The sequence below is a fragment of the Salminus brasiliensis genome, chromosome 11 (assembly GCF_030463535.1).
Source record: "Salminus brasiliensis chromosome 11, fSalBra1.hap2, whole genome shotgun sequence".
NCBI classification, from domain to species: Eukaryota; Metazoa; Chordata; class Actinopteri; order Characiformes; family Bryconidae; genus Salminus; species Salminus brasiliensis.
This window is the reverse complement of record NC_132888.1, coordinates 39691393-39707882: the sequence shown is the minus strand read 5'-3', so window position 1 is coordinate 39707882 and position 16490 is coordinate 39691393. Positions and strand designations below refer to the sequence as shown.

The following is a 16490-nucleotide window of genomic DNA, read 5'->3' as shown; positions in this document are numbered from 1 at the left end:
TCCTTAAGGAACTTTTTATTAAGGTGCTTTGATCCTCTGGATCTGAATGAGGAGGTCACTGAATGACCTCAGGGCAGAGCATCTTCATGGACCATGCTGGAGCCCAGTGGTCCATCAGCCATTAAATCATCTGGAGCTGCTGAGCTCTCAGATCAATAATAAAGAACGTACCTTCAGGTCGTTGATGTGTAGGTACTCCTCTATGATGGCTGTAGATTTCTTCTCGAGCTCATCCGGACTCAGGGCAGGTTTAGACGGGGCGGGTGGGGGCGTTGTGGCGGGCTCTCTCCTCACTACTACAGACAAACAGAAGCACCTACATAAATACTCTCAAACTTCTCAAACCTCGTCCCAACAATCGGCTGTAGGACTAAGCATTAACGAAACTGATGCCCTCGGAGCAGGAGAAGACTAGAAGGTCAAGCTGAGGTCTCCGGTTCTCCTCACCGTTCTCCTTGCTGGCGGCTCGGTCTCGGCTGCTGCGCTCCCGCTCCCTCTCGCGCTCCCTCTCCCGGTCCCGCTCGTCGGTCATGCTGGCCACGCGGCGTACGGCCTCGGCCGCTCTCAGTTCCCGCTCGGCCCCGCGCTCGTCCTTCTCCCGGCTGAAGCTCCGTTTGGTAACGGCGGGTCGGTTCCGGTCCAGCCGGTCAGGCCCGCGCTCGTCCCTCCGCTCGAAGCGGTCTCCACGCTCGCGACTCGAGCTGCTCCTGAGATAGAAAGAGGGATGGAGCTGATCACGATCCCGCCCGCTCTCCCGCTACCTCTCTAAACCCCCAACTTCTTTAGCAGGTGCTGTAGCGTAGTGGAGAACACCACCACTGGACAATGCCCTGGCCGGACAAGCACCCCACCCTACACCAATATAATAAGCTGTAGCTTTGTGCTGCTGCGAGTGAATGGCTAGACTTCCCTCGCCCAGTCTAGGGAGCGAGTAAAGCAGGAGTGAGAAGTGGGCAGTGTAATGTCTGACCTCTGAGGCACTCTCCTCTCTGCGTCAGGGTTCGAGGAGGAGGAGGAGGATGAAGCCTGCTGAAGAGCCGAGAAGCGATTCAGAGTGCTCGTTCGACCCGAGTCCTGAGCTGTTCGAATACGGAGAGAGGGAACAGGTGTAAACGCAGGTTCTCGCAACTTAGAACCACAACTAACGTGAGGGCGCACACAAAAAAAAAAAAAAAAAAAAACTCACCACCGTCGCTGGGTTTGGCTCCCGACCCGCCACTGCTTCCTTTGCCCCAGCTGCCCCATGTTCCTTTACCCCCAGGGGCAAGAAGCTGGTTATTGAAGTCCAACGCTCCTGGCTGTGGAATCGAGAGCGAAAAAGAAAGAAAGAGCAATAAATGACCTGGAGGAACTTCACAGCGGGAACAGAACCTCGGCCCTAGATCACCAAGGTCCGATCACTGACGGTACACCTAGGTGAGACCAGTAAAACGTGACCCTGCTGATGCTAGTGCTCGACTATATGACCGCCGATGATCGCACTCTAGTGAACGGGATCGCCGACTGTACCTTGGTGATCTTGCTGAGGCGGGAGGCGTCAATGGTTCGGTTTTTGGTGGAGATGGGGACCGTGTTCCAGCCCTCGTCAGGGCCTTGGCGGTCACGGGGCCCAGACGCGTGAGGACCGCCACGGGGGTCCCTACCCATCCCTCCTCCACCGCCGCTGCCGCCGCCGCCACCCCCTCCACCACTTCCTCGTCCGTCCTTCTTGGAGAGAAGCTGCTGCTGGACCTTGATCTGCTCACGGTGCTCCTCCAACTCCGCTTCTTTATGGATCTGTTCAAGCGTCTTAGGACCCTGATCCCCACGCCTGGGAACCCAGTTATTCTGAAGGTTTTTTTTTTGGGGGGGGCGGACAAAAAAAAAAAAAAAACAGGTCATGAATTACGTCACATTTATAGCACTGTTAGCTATGCTAATCCTGTAAACCCTAGATTTACCGTCCAGCCGTTAAGCCTACAGCAGAGGCTACTGGAGATTATTTGGTAACCATTTGGTTTAGCCCATGTTGTGGAGTCCCACAAGGTTCTGTATTGGGGCCCAGTTCAATTATACTACTGGTGGTTGTACCCAAGTGATCTAGCAGAGGGGAGTATTCGGTTATGTGAATTCTGATCAAAGCAGGAGGAGGGAACATTTTTGGGACATTAACGGCACTACTTTTATACTCCTGAGACAGCTTTCAACTTTCCTAAGATAAAACTGTATTTAATAGAAATAATAATAAAAGATAATACAGTATTTAATACCACAAACACACTGAGCTGTAGCCATTCGCTGCCAACGTCCACACACACACACACACACACCGCTTGCTCACAGTCTCGCTTCCACAAAAACGAAACCTACTGTTTCCAGTAAGCCATGTGTGGGTGGGCGTGCTCGTATGGAACACTAGGGACACTACCAATTCACCCCCCCTCGCCCCCCATAACCACCCACACAGGGTAAGGTCACTGGAAATGATCAAGCAAACCTACGACTACTCCTGCCCACAAAAGCTCATTTTCCAGCATGTTTTCCAGCATTCCAGACATGCCATATATGCACTGAAAGCATAGGTGGCGCTCTAGAGCCGATGGGCCGGGCATATGCTGAACTGCAACGAGGCTCCAGCAGACCTTTGGAATCGTGAAGTCCCTCGAAACGCAGCGTGAACGTTTTAAAGGTCGAGCATTCCTTAAAAGTTAAGTGTGTGAAGGAAGCTGATTGGTCCCCTAGCCGTGACTGCCACCTGTGTCAGCCTATGGCGCAGCGCGACTCTGCTTCAGGAGCCGCCCTGCATTAAAGAGCTGAGCTTCTGTTAGCCTCTGAAAACCCCGCCCAAGCCAGGGCTATAGGCTAGAGCGGGGGGTCTAGGAGGCTCCGTTCCCTTTACTGCTCCTCCCAGCACCAGTCGCTCTCGGACCCGAGTCTTGCGGTCAGTCCTATTATGGGTTGAACCATTGGGGGAGACGCATGAGAGCGCCACCTTGTGGTCAGATGATTGTAATTACCCGCCGTAGGTCGATAACATCCTGCAGCATGAAGCGGATTCTGGACGAGGTCTTCCTTTCCTTAATGATCTTCTCCATCTGGTGGAAATACTGATCCATTCGGGGCTGGATAGAGAGAGAGAGAGAGAGAGAAAGAGAGAGAGAGAGAGAGAATGAAAACCTCCTCAGAACTATTACATACGGCAGCAGGCAAAAGTTTGGACACTTGTACAAGCACTAGAAATGCACCACAGTTCATAACAGGTGACTGGAGGAACTATTTACATACACCACCTACGTCTCATCCATGATCCACCTATGTCCAAACTTTTGACTGCCAGTTTTCTGTACGTGGATTAAGCTTAGTCTTAGGCTCAAGTTCAGCACCAGTGGGGAATCACCATTAGAAATGCCTTCCAGTCCAGGATCAGGCTTAACCTGGATCTGAGGAATCCAGCTTTATTTGTCCAAAAGTCTGTGGACATCCAATCTAATGAGTGAAATGCGGGCTAGAGGGGTATCAAGTAGCCCAGCATCTGGGAAAGAATCAGTACCAGACCTCACTAATGAGCCCTTGTGGCCGCGTTCAACCAAATCTGGTGTAGCAAAAATGTTAGCCAAAAGGTAAAGCCTTGCCAGAGGAGTAGAGGCTGTACCTGCAGCACAGAGAGAGCCTCGATTCTGTAAGAACCAGCTGATGAGCAAGCGTCCACAAACTTTTGTCCATGGAGTTTAGCGATACAGCGCTCCCGCCCCATTCTCCGAACCTTACCTTGGCCTTCTCGAAGTCCAGGTCCTTGCCGATGGTGGAGAGCAGTCGGCAGAGGCACTCCAAGCTCTCCTCGTCGTGGTTCTTCAGCAGCTTGACGATGCAGTCGTGCATGATGTTCTCCGTCAGCATCTTCAGCTTGAACAGCTCGCCGATGAACTTGATGTTGCCGAGCGAGCGACGCCGGGCCTTGTCCTTCGCGTCCTCCAGCTCTTCCTTCAGCCGCTGCTTCTCCTCCTCCTGCGGAGACGGGAGAGAGAACATGGGGATCAACCGCTGAGGTTAAATATCTTTTGCGTGGGTCCGCATACTTTTGGCCATATTCTTACCACAGTGGCAGCGTCCAGCTCCTTCTGCTTCTTCTCGAAGATCTCGTCGTCGTCCTTGTCCTTCTCAAACTCCTTCTGGCAGCGGTTCAACAACAGCTTCCTGAAGTTCACCATCCCGCCGGGCTTATCGGAGGTAGGTACTTTCAGCTGCAGAGAGAGACAGAGAGAGGGGCATCATTTATATGGAAATCCATACAGTCCTAGTCTCAAGCGGTTCCCTACTCCCCATCTAGTGCACTACCCCACCCAAGTTCCCACTCACCCCCATGAGGCAGCGGCACATGTTGGCGTAGGCCACGGAGAAGTTGGGCTCGGAGATGGCCTTCTCGAAGATGAGGTCGATGACGCCCTTCAGCCTCTCCTCCGTGTCGATGGTCAGCTCGGTCACCTGCTTCATCAGCGGCTGGAACATCTGCGGCGTGAGCTTGTTCAGGATGCTGCGGACCCGGCGGAAGAGCTCCTGCGTCCGGATGGCCTCGGGCTCGTCCTCCTCGGCCCGGCTGGCGCGCTTCAGCGTCGGCTTCCACGCCTTCTCCGCCTTGTTCAGCTGAACGTCGTCGCTCAGAGAAACGCTGGCGATGATCTTGCGGGGCTCCTTGCGTGGGCCCTGACCGGAGCGCCGGGGACCGCCCATTCCGGGGGGCTGGAGGGGGAGGAGCAAATAACGTGCGCCTCGTTACTGTTAAATGAATATGTGTGATGTGTGTGTGTGTGTGTGTGTTTTTTTTTAAGGTGTACTGATTAAACTGACCGGTCCTCTGCCCCCTGCAGGTTGTCTGCCCAGGTTAGCGAAAGAAGGGGTGAAGTCCGGCCCGCAGTTCATCCCGGGCAGTCTGCTGGGGTCCAGCGGCCGCAGGGGGGTTTTATTAGCCTAGAGAGACAGACAGACAGACAGACAGACAGAGAGAATTATAGTGATGTGAATCACATTTCCAAATATGATTCATATTTCACACTATCATTGTGTGTGTGTGTGTGTGTGTGTGTGTGTGTGTGTTCTACCTTATCCAGCACCACGTCGCTGATGTGCGGCAGCCCCTCTGGTTTGTGCATGCTGGCGCTGATGAACTGAAAGCCCAGCAGGAATTCCCGGTCGTATTTCTTCTTCTCCTCCGGGTTCAGAGGCTTCCACTGCTCTGTGGTCATATTTATAATATATAAAAGTATAACAAAGAAAAGTCCAGAATTAAAGTCCTAATCATTTCATTTTAATTTAATAATCGTTCGGACTAAATTACTAACCAAAACTACTGGATTAACACGGCAACTCTTCTCAATAACGATAAACATCAATCGATGCCGAACTTTCCTAAAGCAGTGATAAACAGTAATACCCTCTTTGTACTGGTACTTCTGCTCGGTGGGCGTGGCAGGGGCGGAGCCTTGCGGTTGAATGTTTTCAGCATCGAGTTTGTCCTCTTTCTCCTCCCACGTTTCATCTACTTCCTCTACAGGAGGTGGGGCCACTGGGGCAGGCTCCTCCCGGTCGGGCTTGGCGGGCGGCGTGGCCTCGGGCTGTGGGGGCGTTGGCTGTTTTGGGGGAGGGGGTGGGGGCGAGAGGAAGAAACCGCTTCAGTTTTCCAGCAGAAAATTTGACGAGAGTATAAAAGGCAACATTCATGTTCATGTCAGGAGGGGAAGAGGAGAGAGAAAAAAAAAAAAAAAAAAAAAAAAAAAAAAAAAAAAAACCCGACGCCTGCACAGAGCTTTACTTCAGACCTCAGGTTCAGGTGACCTTCCCTGAACGCCGCCCAGTTATGCTGGTCTGGAAGCGACTTTGTAAAACATATCTGAATATATACAGAACAGCAATCTGTGATTAAACATGTGCTGCAGCTCAACATAGAGCCAGTAGGAGGCGCTGGGTATTAACTGTATAGAGAAGTGAAGGCGCGAATGAACTGAGATCAGCTGCGCTGCTGCCAACAGTTCAGTACAATCATTTGCAAGTCTCTCGTGTCCAACACACCTCCTTAAAGGCATCCAGGAGGTCGCCAGCCTCCTTCTTGTTGAGGTCCTTCATCTTCCTCTTCTTCTTTGGCACAGAAATAGCTGTGGAGTAGAAGCGTAAACAAGTAGGTCAGCAGTTAAGATAAAAGAAACACCACCTGCAACCTATACAGCCTGCCAAAGCCAACTACGCAGACGTCGTATCGGTCAGCCAGTGCTCCACCCAGAAAAGTCCAGTTTGGACCTGAAGCTGACCTGGCCCTGGTCCTAATCCTGCACTGAACCAATAAAATCACAGACGTGCAGTGGCCCGATCCGGAGCCCCTGGGCGAGCCGGACTGGGGTCAAGCCTAATCCCAGACCACCACTTCCTTTCAAAGAGACATGTACACTAACCTTGCATAGTGATCTCTGGGGCGGCTGTCTGAGGTGGGGGAGTGTCCTCTCGCTCCTCCGTAGACGGGGGAGTGGTTTTAGAAGCATCAGACACAGTTTCCGTGGGGACAGGGCTTTCCTTGACAACTGGTTTGGGGGTCTCCTTAGCAGCAGGAGAAGGCTCCTTGAGAACAGGGGCAGGGGGTTCTTTGACAAGAGGTTCAATGGTCTGCGTAGTAACCGGAAGAGGCGTCTCCTTTACAACAGGAGTCTCCATGGCAATAGAGGTCTCTTTGACCACTGGTGCAGGAGTTTCCTTGGCAACCACGGGTGGAGGAGGAGGCATCTCCTTGGCAACAGGGGCAGGGGTCTCCTTGGCGACTTGGGCAAGGGTCTCCTTGGCAGTCGGGACAGGGACCTCCCGGGCAATAGGGGCAAGGGTCTCTTTGGCAACCGGGACAGGGGTCATCTTGAGAGGTGCAGGGGTCTCCTTAGCAACAGGGACAGGGGCCTCCTGGGCAACAGGGGCAAGGGTCTCCTTGGCAACAGGGGCAGGGGCCATCTTGAGAGGTGCAGGGGTCTCCTTGGCAACCGGGACAGGGGTCATAATGAGAGGTGCAGGGGCCTCCTTCACAACAGAGGTGGGGGCCTCTTTGACAACAGAGGTGGGGGTCTCCTTCACAACAGGGGCAGTAACTGTCTTGCTAACCGGAGCAGTGACTGCCTTGCCAGCTGGAATTGTGCACTCCTTGGTAGCCACAGAGGGTGTCTCCGGAACTACTGTAGCAAGTGTATCCTTGACAACACCAGTTGCGGTTTCCTTGACAACTGGTGGAGGGGCTTTGATAGTCCTAGAGGAGCTTTTTTCTGTAACGAGTGGGGCTTCCTTGGTAACGTCGGGCTCAGCGATTGGGCTGACGTCTCTTTCGGCCGCTGGCTCTGAGGGTGCAAGCTGCTGTGCCTCCGGGGCGGCGACACCGTTGAACAGCTGTAGCTCCTCAGGCTGTGCGATTGGAGACTCCGCTGCAGGCTCCACCTGTGGGGCGGGGGCAAGAAGGTGCCCGGCCCCTTTCTCCTTAGAGGCTGAACCGTTAGAGGCCAGCTTTACGTCTTTAGGCTGCATGGGGAAAGTGGCCTTCTCCACAGCACCAGGGGTCACATGGGACTCGTCGGCAGGGGCGGGGGGCGGGGCGTCAACCGTGTCGCTGATTGGGCTGGTGGGGGGAGGAGTGGGTGGCGAGTCTGGTACAGGGCTTTCTCCTGGGGGAATGGGAAACTCCAAAGACACTACCGGCTTTACCCTCTCATCTGTACGGAGAGAGCGAGAGGACGAGAGATTCATTACTTGCTCCTCCCACCCAAAATTCATACTGGATTAAAATCAGATCTTTTAAAAGGTCCTCCGCCTTACCCGTTCTGGTCGTCATAGCAGCGGCGATGGCGCCCTCGCCGTTAGACTGGGTGGCGGCTCCGGCCTCTAAACCCGACAGTGCCACCTGAGGATAAGGGAAGAGGAATATTGGTCCCCAGAAGCTTCAGAAACAAGCCTTAGTGATGTGTGTGTGTGTGTGTGTGTGTGTGTGTGTGTGTGTGTGTGTGTGTGTGTGTGTGTGTGTGACGACTCCTAGCTTGGTGGGACACCTACCAAAAGGGGGCGCTACTATCACCATTTTACTGTCGCAGTTTTAAATCACAGATTATCAAACAGATATGTAGACAAATCTGCATGGACAAAAGTATTGAGACACCCCCACATTACACCTACAGGAGTTTTCGGACAGACGTCCCCATTCCAAATCCATAGGCAGTAACATGGAGTTGGGGAAGGCATTTGTGAGGTCGGACACATGACGCTGGACGAGAGCGCCTGGCTTGCAACCTACGTTCTAGTGCATCACCAAGAGGGTTTACCTATAGGCCAACCCCCAGATAAACACCACCACAGCATTATCCCTCCTCATCCAAACTTTACAGTCAGGCTCCAGACCCACGCTGGAGCTCAGTGAGCTCTTTAGAACCTTCCATTCTTTCACTGATGTGTGTTAGAAAGGCAGACTGCAGGGCTAGGGGCTTGACTTTATACACCTGTGGCAACGGGACTGAATGAAACTTGAATTCAATGATGAAAAAGGGTGTCCCAAAACTTTTGCCCATATAGCGTATACAGATTCGGCGAGAGGAATTCGGCGAGAAACACAAGGCGCTGTGTCCCAAATCCAGGGGGGACAAACACGTTACAGATGACCAGTGCCTGTGTAAAAAACACACACACACACACACACACACACACACACACGAGAGAGAGCGTTACCTGTGGGGGGGTGGGCGTGGAGGCACTTCGGCCTCCAGACATAATCTCCTCTGTGATGTCGCGACCTCCTCGATTAGGGTCTCTTATCCTTATCTACACACACAGAGAGAGAGAGAGAGAGAGAGAGAGAGAGAGAGAGAGAGAGAGAGAGAGAGAGAGAGAGCGAGCGAGCGAGAGAACAGTGGGCGAGAGAGAGTTAAGTTACAGTGTGAATCTGCACATTCATATTCACTGACACTGCAGAGGCGACCAACCTGCGCCACACACACACACACACACTATTTTTCAGAACCTTCTCCAGAACTTCTGTTACAGTGAATTCAAAGTTCAGTTCCACAAAATCTTCTCACACACACACACACACACACACACACACACACACGTCAAAATCCAGAGACTGTTTGTCCAACTTACTCAACCAGAGCCAGAGAAAAGCTTTGCGCAATGAGGTTGACACAAACACACACACACACACACACACACACACCCCTGACAGCTCCTCCACGCACACACACAGCCCGTGTCCTACCTGGCCGAGCTGAAGGCCAGCAGGCCCGTCTCATCCTGGGGCTGGAGTTAGAGCTCGAGCCCAGCCCAGCCTCTCTGAGCCAGGCAGAGAAACGACACACACTGGGCCTCCGAACTCGCTCACACACTGCGTCTCACGCACACAGCGAACGAGAGAGAGAGAGGGAGGGCGAGCGAGAGGCCTTGTGAAACGAGTGCACTGGAATGTGCACCCGCCCACCAAGCAGCAGCAGGAGGCCAGCGAGCGAGCGACCGAGCGAGCGAGCGAGCGAGAGGGGGAGCGAATGAAGTGTTAATAGCTCTCTCTCTCTCTGCTCATCAATTTAGTCTTCTGTAACAACAAACACTCCCCTGTTCTCCCTCTCCCTCGCTCGCTCGCTCTGTGAGTGTTACTTCTCACAGACCTGTTTTCCACCATACCCAAAGCAGGGGGGGCAGTTGGACGAGTGAGGTACACAGAGAGAGAGAGAGAGAGAGAGAGAGAGAGAGAGAGGGAGAGAACATAGAGGGGAGGATGTTCCTCTTCCGGGACAGAAAGGGGGCGGAGGGGGGAGCACAGCCACGTGGAGCTGCTAAAGCTGGGCTGACTCGTCCTTCACACACACCACCTCCCTCTAAACACACACACACACACACACACACACACACACACACACTTTACCATATAGAGCAAAGCCCTACAGTTGGGAGGGAGAGAGAGAGAGAGCACAAGCTTACTTTACAGAAATGCAGCAACTGACCAATCAGTGCTCGGCCCATAAAAAGTGAGTTTACTAGAGATGGCACGATGCCACGTCCCAACACTACACGGATACCGAAATATCGAGCATCAAGGTCCAGTATCGTCCAGTCTAAACACCGATCCAATAGGGAAACTGGTCCAGTATCGGCCAGTCTAAAACATTAATCCGATTTAAAAACCCATCCAGTATCATCCAGTCCAAAAACTGATCCAATAGGGAAACCGGTCCAGTATCGGCCAGTTTAAAAAACTGATCCGATTTCAAAACCAGTCCAGTATCGTCCAGTCTAAACAATGATCCAAAAGGGAAACCGGTCCAGTATCGTCCAGTCTAAACACTGATCCAATAGGGAAACCGGTCCAGTATCGTCCAGTCTATAAAAATGATCCAATAGGGAAACCGGTCCAGTATCGTCCAGTCTAAACACCGATCCAATAGGGAAACCGGTCCAGTATCGTCCAGTCTATAAAAATGATCCAATAGGGAAACCGGTCCAGTATCGTCCAGTCTATAAAAATGATCCAATAGGGAAACCGGTCCAGTATCGTCCAGTCTAAACACCGATCCAATAGGGAAACCGGTCCAGTATCGTCCAGTCTAAACACCGATCCAATAAGGAAACCGGTCCAGTATCGTCCAGTCTAAACACCGATCCAATAAGGAAACCGGTCCAGTATCGTCCAGTCTAAACACCGATCCAATAGGGAAACCGGTCCAGTATCGTCCAGTCTAAACACCGATCCAATAGGGAAACCGGTCCAGTATCGTCCAGTCTAAAAACTGATCCAATAGAGAAACCAGTCCAGTATCGTCCAGTCTAAAACACTAATCCGATTTCAAAACCAGTCCAGTATCGTCCAGTCTAAACACTGATCCAATAGGGAAACCGGTCCAGTATCGTCCAGTCTAAACACCGATCCAATAGGGAAACCGGTCCAGTATCGTCCAGTCTAAACACCGATCCAATAGGGAAACCGGTCCAGTATCGTCCAGTCTAAAAACTGATCCAATAGAGAAACCAGTCCAGTATCGTCCAGTCTAAAACACTAATCCGATTTCAAAACCAGTCCAGTATCGTCCAGTCTAAACACTGATCCAAAAGGGAAACCGGTCCAGTATCGTCCAGTCTAAACACTGATCCAATTTCAAAATGGTCCAGTATCGTCCAGTCTAAAACACTAATCCGATTTAAAAACCCATCCAGTATCATCCAGTCCAAAAACTGATCCAATAGGGAAACCGGTCCAGTATCGTCCAGTTTAAAAAACTGATCCAATAGGGAAACTGGTCCAGTATCGGCCAGTCTAAAACATTAATCCGATTTAAAAACCCATCCAGTATCATCCAGTCCAAAAACTGATCCAATAGGGAAACCGGTCCAGTATCGGCCAGTTTAAAAAACTGATCCAATAGGGAAACTGGTCCAGTATCGGCCAGTCTAAAACATTAATCCGATTTAAAAACCCATCCAGTATCATCCAGTCCAAAAACTGATCCAATAGGGAAACCGGTCCAGTATCGGCCAGTTTAAAAAACTGATCCGATTTCAAAACCAGTCCAGTATCGTCCAGTCTAAACAATGATCCAAAAGGGAAACCGGTCCAGTATCGTCCAGTCTAAACACTGATCCAATAGGGAAACCGGTCCAGTATCGTCCAGTCTATAAAAATGATCCAATAGGGAAACCGGTCCAGTATCGTCCAGTCTAAACACCGATCCAATAGGGAAACCGGTCCAGTATCGTCCAGTCTATAAAAATGATCCAATAGGGAAACCGGTCCAGTATCGTCCAGTCTAAACACCGATCCAATAGGGAAACCGGTCCAGTATCGTCCAGTCTAAACACCGATCCAATAGGGAAACCGGTCCAGTATCGTCCAGTCTAAACACCGATCCAATAGGGAAACCGGTCCAGTATCGTCCAGTCTAAACACTGACCTGATTTTAAAACCCGTCCAGACCCGATACCTACAAACCTGATCAGATCGGACGGTTAAGCTAACATGCGAGCCTTGCAGTCCAGCCACTGAGAGACTAATCAACAGGTGGGTTTGGCTGGAGAGTGGGTGCTTTTCAGGTTAATCAGAGTATTACTACGCTGAGGACTGCTCCTGTACACCAGAACTACTTCTCTAAACATCTAGAAGCCCCTCAGGGCCCCCCGTTATTTACACACACAGACCCAGGCCTGAACGTGAACCTACTCCCTCAGCACTACGACACACACCGCTGCTCCTGCCCAGCTCCGTTCCTCCTCCTCGGCGGTCCTCCTTTCTTCCTCCCGCTCGCTGTTCTGCTGGGTTAGTGGGTTTGTTCCACAAGCTTCGTAACACTTGGGAGATCGGAGGACCAAAGTCCGGCATGGCCCGGCAAACGCCACCAGCTGCCTGCTCCCACAGACACTGATAACACCGTCAGACCCACTAAGGGGAACGCAGGCCAGAACGGAAAAATTACCCAATGCAGCAGGCAGCAGCCGACCAATCAGAGAGGAGCGAGTATACCGAAACTACCAAATATCAACAGAGTAGAGCACATTTACCACAAATCACATGACTAGAGCAGCGCGATGACCAACTATCAATAAACCAGGGTATATTCACCACAGAAATTACAGACTAGAACACTGTAGAGCAGATTTACCACAAAGACCTCAGACTAGAGCAGCACAGCGATCCTTTATCAACAGTGTAGAGCAGATTTACCACAAAAATATCAACCTAGAGCGGCTAAATTACCAAATATCAATAAATTAGGGAATATTTACCATAGAAATGTCAACCTAGAGCGGCTAAATGACCAAATATAAAAAAATAGGGTATATTTACCACAGAAATGTCAACCTAGAGCGGCTAAATGACCAAATATAAAAAAATAGGGTATATTTACCACAGAAATGTCAACCTAGAGCGGCTAAATGACCAAATATCAATATATTAGGGTATATTTACCACAGAAATGTCAACCTAGAGCGGCTAAATGACCAAATATAAAAAAATAGGGTATATTTACCACAGAAATGTCAACCTAGAGCGGCTAAATGACCAAATATCAATAAATTAGGGTATATTTACCACAGAAATGTCAACCTAGAGCAGCTAAATGACCAAATATCAATAAATTAGGGTATATTTACCACAGAAATGTCAACCTAGAGCGGCTAAATGACCAAATATCAATAAATTAGGGTATATTCACCACAGAAATTACAGACTAGAACACTGTAGAGCAGATTTACCACAAAGACCTCAGACTAGAGCAGCACAGCGATCCTTTATCAACAGTGTAGAGCAGATTTACCACAAAAATATCAACCTAGAGCGGCTAAATTACCAAATATCAATAAATCAGGGTATATTTACCACAGAAATGTTAACCTAGAGCAGCTAAATGACCAAATATCAACAAATTAGGGAATATTTACCACAGAAATGTCAACCTAGAGCAGCTAAATGACCAAATATCAACAAATTAGGGTATATTTACCACAGAAATGTCAACCTAGAGCGGCTAAATGACCAAATATCAACAAATTAGGGAATATTTACCACAGAAATGTCAACCTAGAGCGGCTAAATGACCAAATATCAATAAATTAGGGTATATTTACCACAGAAATGTCAACCTAGAGCGGCTAAATGACCAAATATCAAAAAATAGGGTATATTTACCACAGAAATGTCAACCTAGTGCGGCTAAATGACCAAATATCAACAAATTAGGGAATATTTACCACAGAAATGTCAACCTAGAGCAGCTAAATGACCAAATATAAAAAAATAGGGTATATTTACCACAGAAATGTCAATCTAGAGCAGCTAAATGACCAAATATCAACAAATTAGGGAATATTTACCACAGAAATGTCAACCTAGAGCAGCTAAATGACCAAATATCAACAAATTAGGGAATATTTACCACAGAAATGTCAACCTAGAGCGGCTAAATGACCAAATATCAACAAATTAGGGAATATTTACCACAGAAATGTCAACCTAGAGCGGCTAAATGACCAAATATCAACAAATTAGGGAATATTTACCACAGAAATGTCAACCTAGAGCAGCTAAATGACCAAATATCAATAAATTAGGGTATATTTACCACAGAAACGTCAACCTAGAGCAGCTAAATGACCAAATATCAATAAATTAGGGTATATTTACCACAGAAATGTCAACCTAGAGCGGCTAAATGACCAAATATCAATAAATTAGGGTATATTTACCACAGAAACGTCAACCTAGAGCGGCTAAATGACCAAATATCAATAAATTAGGGTATATTTACCACAGAAACGTCAACCTAGAGCGGCTAAATGACCAAATATCAATAAATTAGGGTATATTTACCACAGAAATGTCAACCTAGAGCAGCTAAATGACCAAATATCAATAAATTAGGGAATATTTACCACAGAAATGTCAACCTAGAGCGGCTAAATGACCAAATATCAATAAATTAGGGTATATTCACCACAGAAATTACAGACTAGAACACTGTAGAGCAGATTTACCACAAAGACCTCAGACTAGAGCAGCACAGCGATCCTTTATCAACAGTGTAGAGCAGATTTACCACAAAAATATCAACCTAGAGCGGCTAAATTACCAAATATCAATAAATCAGGGTATATTTACCACAGAAATGTTAACCTAGAGCAGCTAAATGACCAAATATCAACAAATTAGGGAATATTTACCACAGAAATGTCAACCTAGAGCAGCTAAATGACCAAATATCAACAAATTAGGGTATATTTACCACAGAAATGTCAACCTAGAGCGGCTAAATGACCAAATATCAACAAATTAGGGAATATTTACCACAGAAATGTCAACCTAGAGCGGCTAAATGACCAAATATCAATAAATTAGGGTATATTTACCACAGAAATGTCAACCTAGAGCGGCTAAATGACCAAATATCAAAAAATAGGGTATATTTACCACAGAAATGTCAACCTAGTGCGGCTAAATGACCAAATATCAACAAATTAGGGAATATTTACCACAGAAATGTCAACCTAGAGCAGCTAAATGACCAAATATAAAAAAATAGGGTATATTTACCACAGAAATGTCAATCTAGAGCAGCTAAATGACCAAATATCAACAAATTAGGGAATATTTACCACAGAAATGTCAACCTAGAGCAGCTAAATGACCAAATATCAACAAATTAGGGAATATTTACCACAGAAATGTCAACCTAGAGCGGCTAAATGACCAAATATCAACAAATTAGGGAATATTTACCACAGAAATGTCAACCTAGAGCGGCTAAATGACCAAATATCAACAAATTAGGGAATATTTACCACAGAAATGTCAACCTAGAGCAGCTAAATGACCAAATATCAATAAATTAGGGTATATTTACCACAGAAACGTCAACCTAGAGCAGCTAAATGACCAAATATCAATAAATTAGGGTATATTTACCACAGAAATGTCAACCTAGAGCGGCTAAATGACCAAATATCAATAAATTAGGGTATATTTACCACAGAAACGTCAACCTAGAGCGGCTAAATGACCAAATATCAATAAATTAGGGTATATTTACCACAGAAACGTCAACCTAGAGCGGCTAAATGACCAAATATCAATAAATTAGGGTATATTCACCACAGAAACGTCAACCTAGAGCAGCTAAATGACCAAATATCAATAAATTAGGGTATATTTACCACAGAAATGTCAACCTAGAGCGGCTAAATGACCAAATATCAACAAATTAGGGTATATTTACCACAGAAATGTCAACCTAGAGCGGCTAAATGACCAAATATCAACAAATTAGGGTATATTTACCACAGAAATGTCAACCTAGAGCAGCTAAATGACCAAATATCAACAGTGTAGAGCAGATTTACCACAGAAATGTCAACCTAGAGCAGCTAAATGACCAAATATCAATAAATTAGGGAATATTTACCACAGAAATGTCAACCTAGAGCGGCTAAATGACCAAATATCAATAAATAAGGTGGATTTACTACATAAATTACAAATTAGAGCAGCTAAATGACCAAATATCAACAAATTAGGGAATATTTACCACAGAAATGTCAACCTAGAGCGGCTAAATGACCAAATATCAATAAATTAGGGAATATTTACCACAGAAATGTCAACCTAGAGCGGCTAAATGACCAAATATCAATAAATTAGGGTATATTTACCACAGAAATGTCAACCTAGAGCGGCTAAATGACCAAATATCAATAAATTAGGGAATATTTACCACAGAAATGTCAACCTAGAGCAGCTAAATGACCAAATATCAATAAATTAGGGTATATTTACCACAGAAGTGTCAACCTAGAGCGGCTAAATGACCAAATATCAATAAATTAGGGAATATTTACCACAGAAGTGTCAACCTAGAGCGGCTAAATGACCAAATATCAATAAATAAGGGAATATTTACCACAGAAACGTCAACCTAGAGCGGCTAAATGACCAAATATCAATAAATTAGGGTGTATTTACCACAGAAATGTCA

At 47.8% G+C, this 16490-nt stretch overlaps 1 protein-coding gene across 6 annotated transcripts in view; it reads right to left on the bottom strand.

Moving 5' to 3' along the window:
- LOC140565070 (eukaryotic translation initiation factor 4 gamma 1-like) overlaps positions 1 to 16490 on the bottom strand; it is a 32032-nt gene that overhangs the window by 4778 nt on the left and 10764 nt on the right. For 3 of the 6 annotated variants that reach the window (XM_072690856.1, XM_072690858.1, XM_072690860.1), the window contains 16 exons: positions 8710 to 8802; positions 7810 to 7894; positions 6420 to 7706; positions 6043 to 6125; positions 5408 to 5603; positions 5076 to 5209; positions 4825 to 4944; positions 4336 to 4716; positions 4074 to 4220; positions 3748 to 3984; positions 2997 to 3101; positions 1510 to 1827; positions 1187 to 1298; positions 971 to 1079; positions 448 to 707; positions 172 to 296 (listed from right to left, as the gene is read on the bottom strand). In XM_072690856.1, the coding sequence (XP_072546957.1) occupies positions 172 to 296; positions 448 to 707; positions 971 to 1079; positions 1187 to 1298; positions 1510 to 1827; positions 2997 to 3101; positions 3748 to 3984; positions 4074 to 4220; positions 4336 to 4716; positions 4825 to 4944; positions 5076 to 5209; positions 5408 to 5603; positions 6043 to 6125; positions 6420 to 7706; positions 7810 to 7894; positions 8710 to 8802 (3792 nt within the window). Of the gene's footprint in view, positions 1 to 171; positions 297 to 447; positions 708 to 970; positions 1080 to 1186; positions 1299 to 1509; positions 1828 to 2996; positions 3102 to 3747; positions 3985 to 4073; positions 4221 to 4335; positions 4717 to 4824; positions 4945 to 5075; positions 5210 to 5407; positions 5604 to 6042; positions 6126 to 6419; positions 7707 to 7809; positions 7895 to 8709; positions 8803 to 9238; positions 9671 to 16490 lie in introns of those variants that run through there. The other 3 variants (XM_072690857.1, XM_072690862.1, XM_072690861.1) reach the window with 2 other exon arrangements.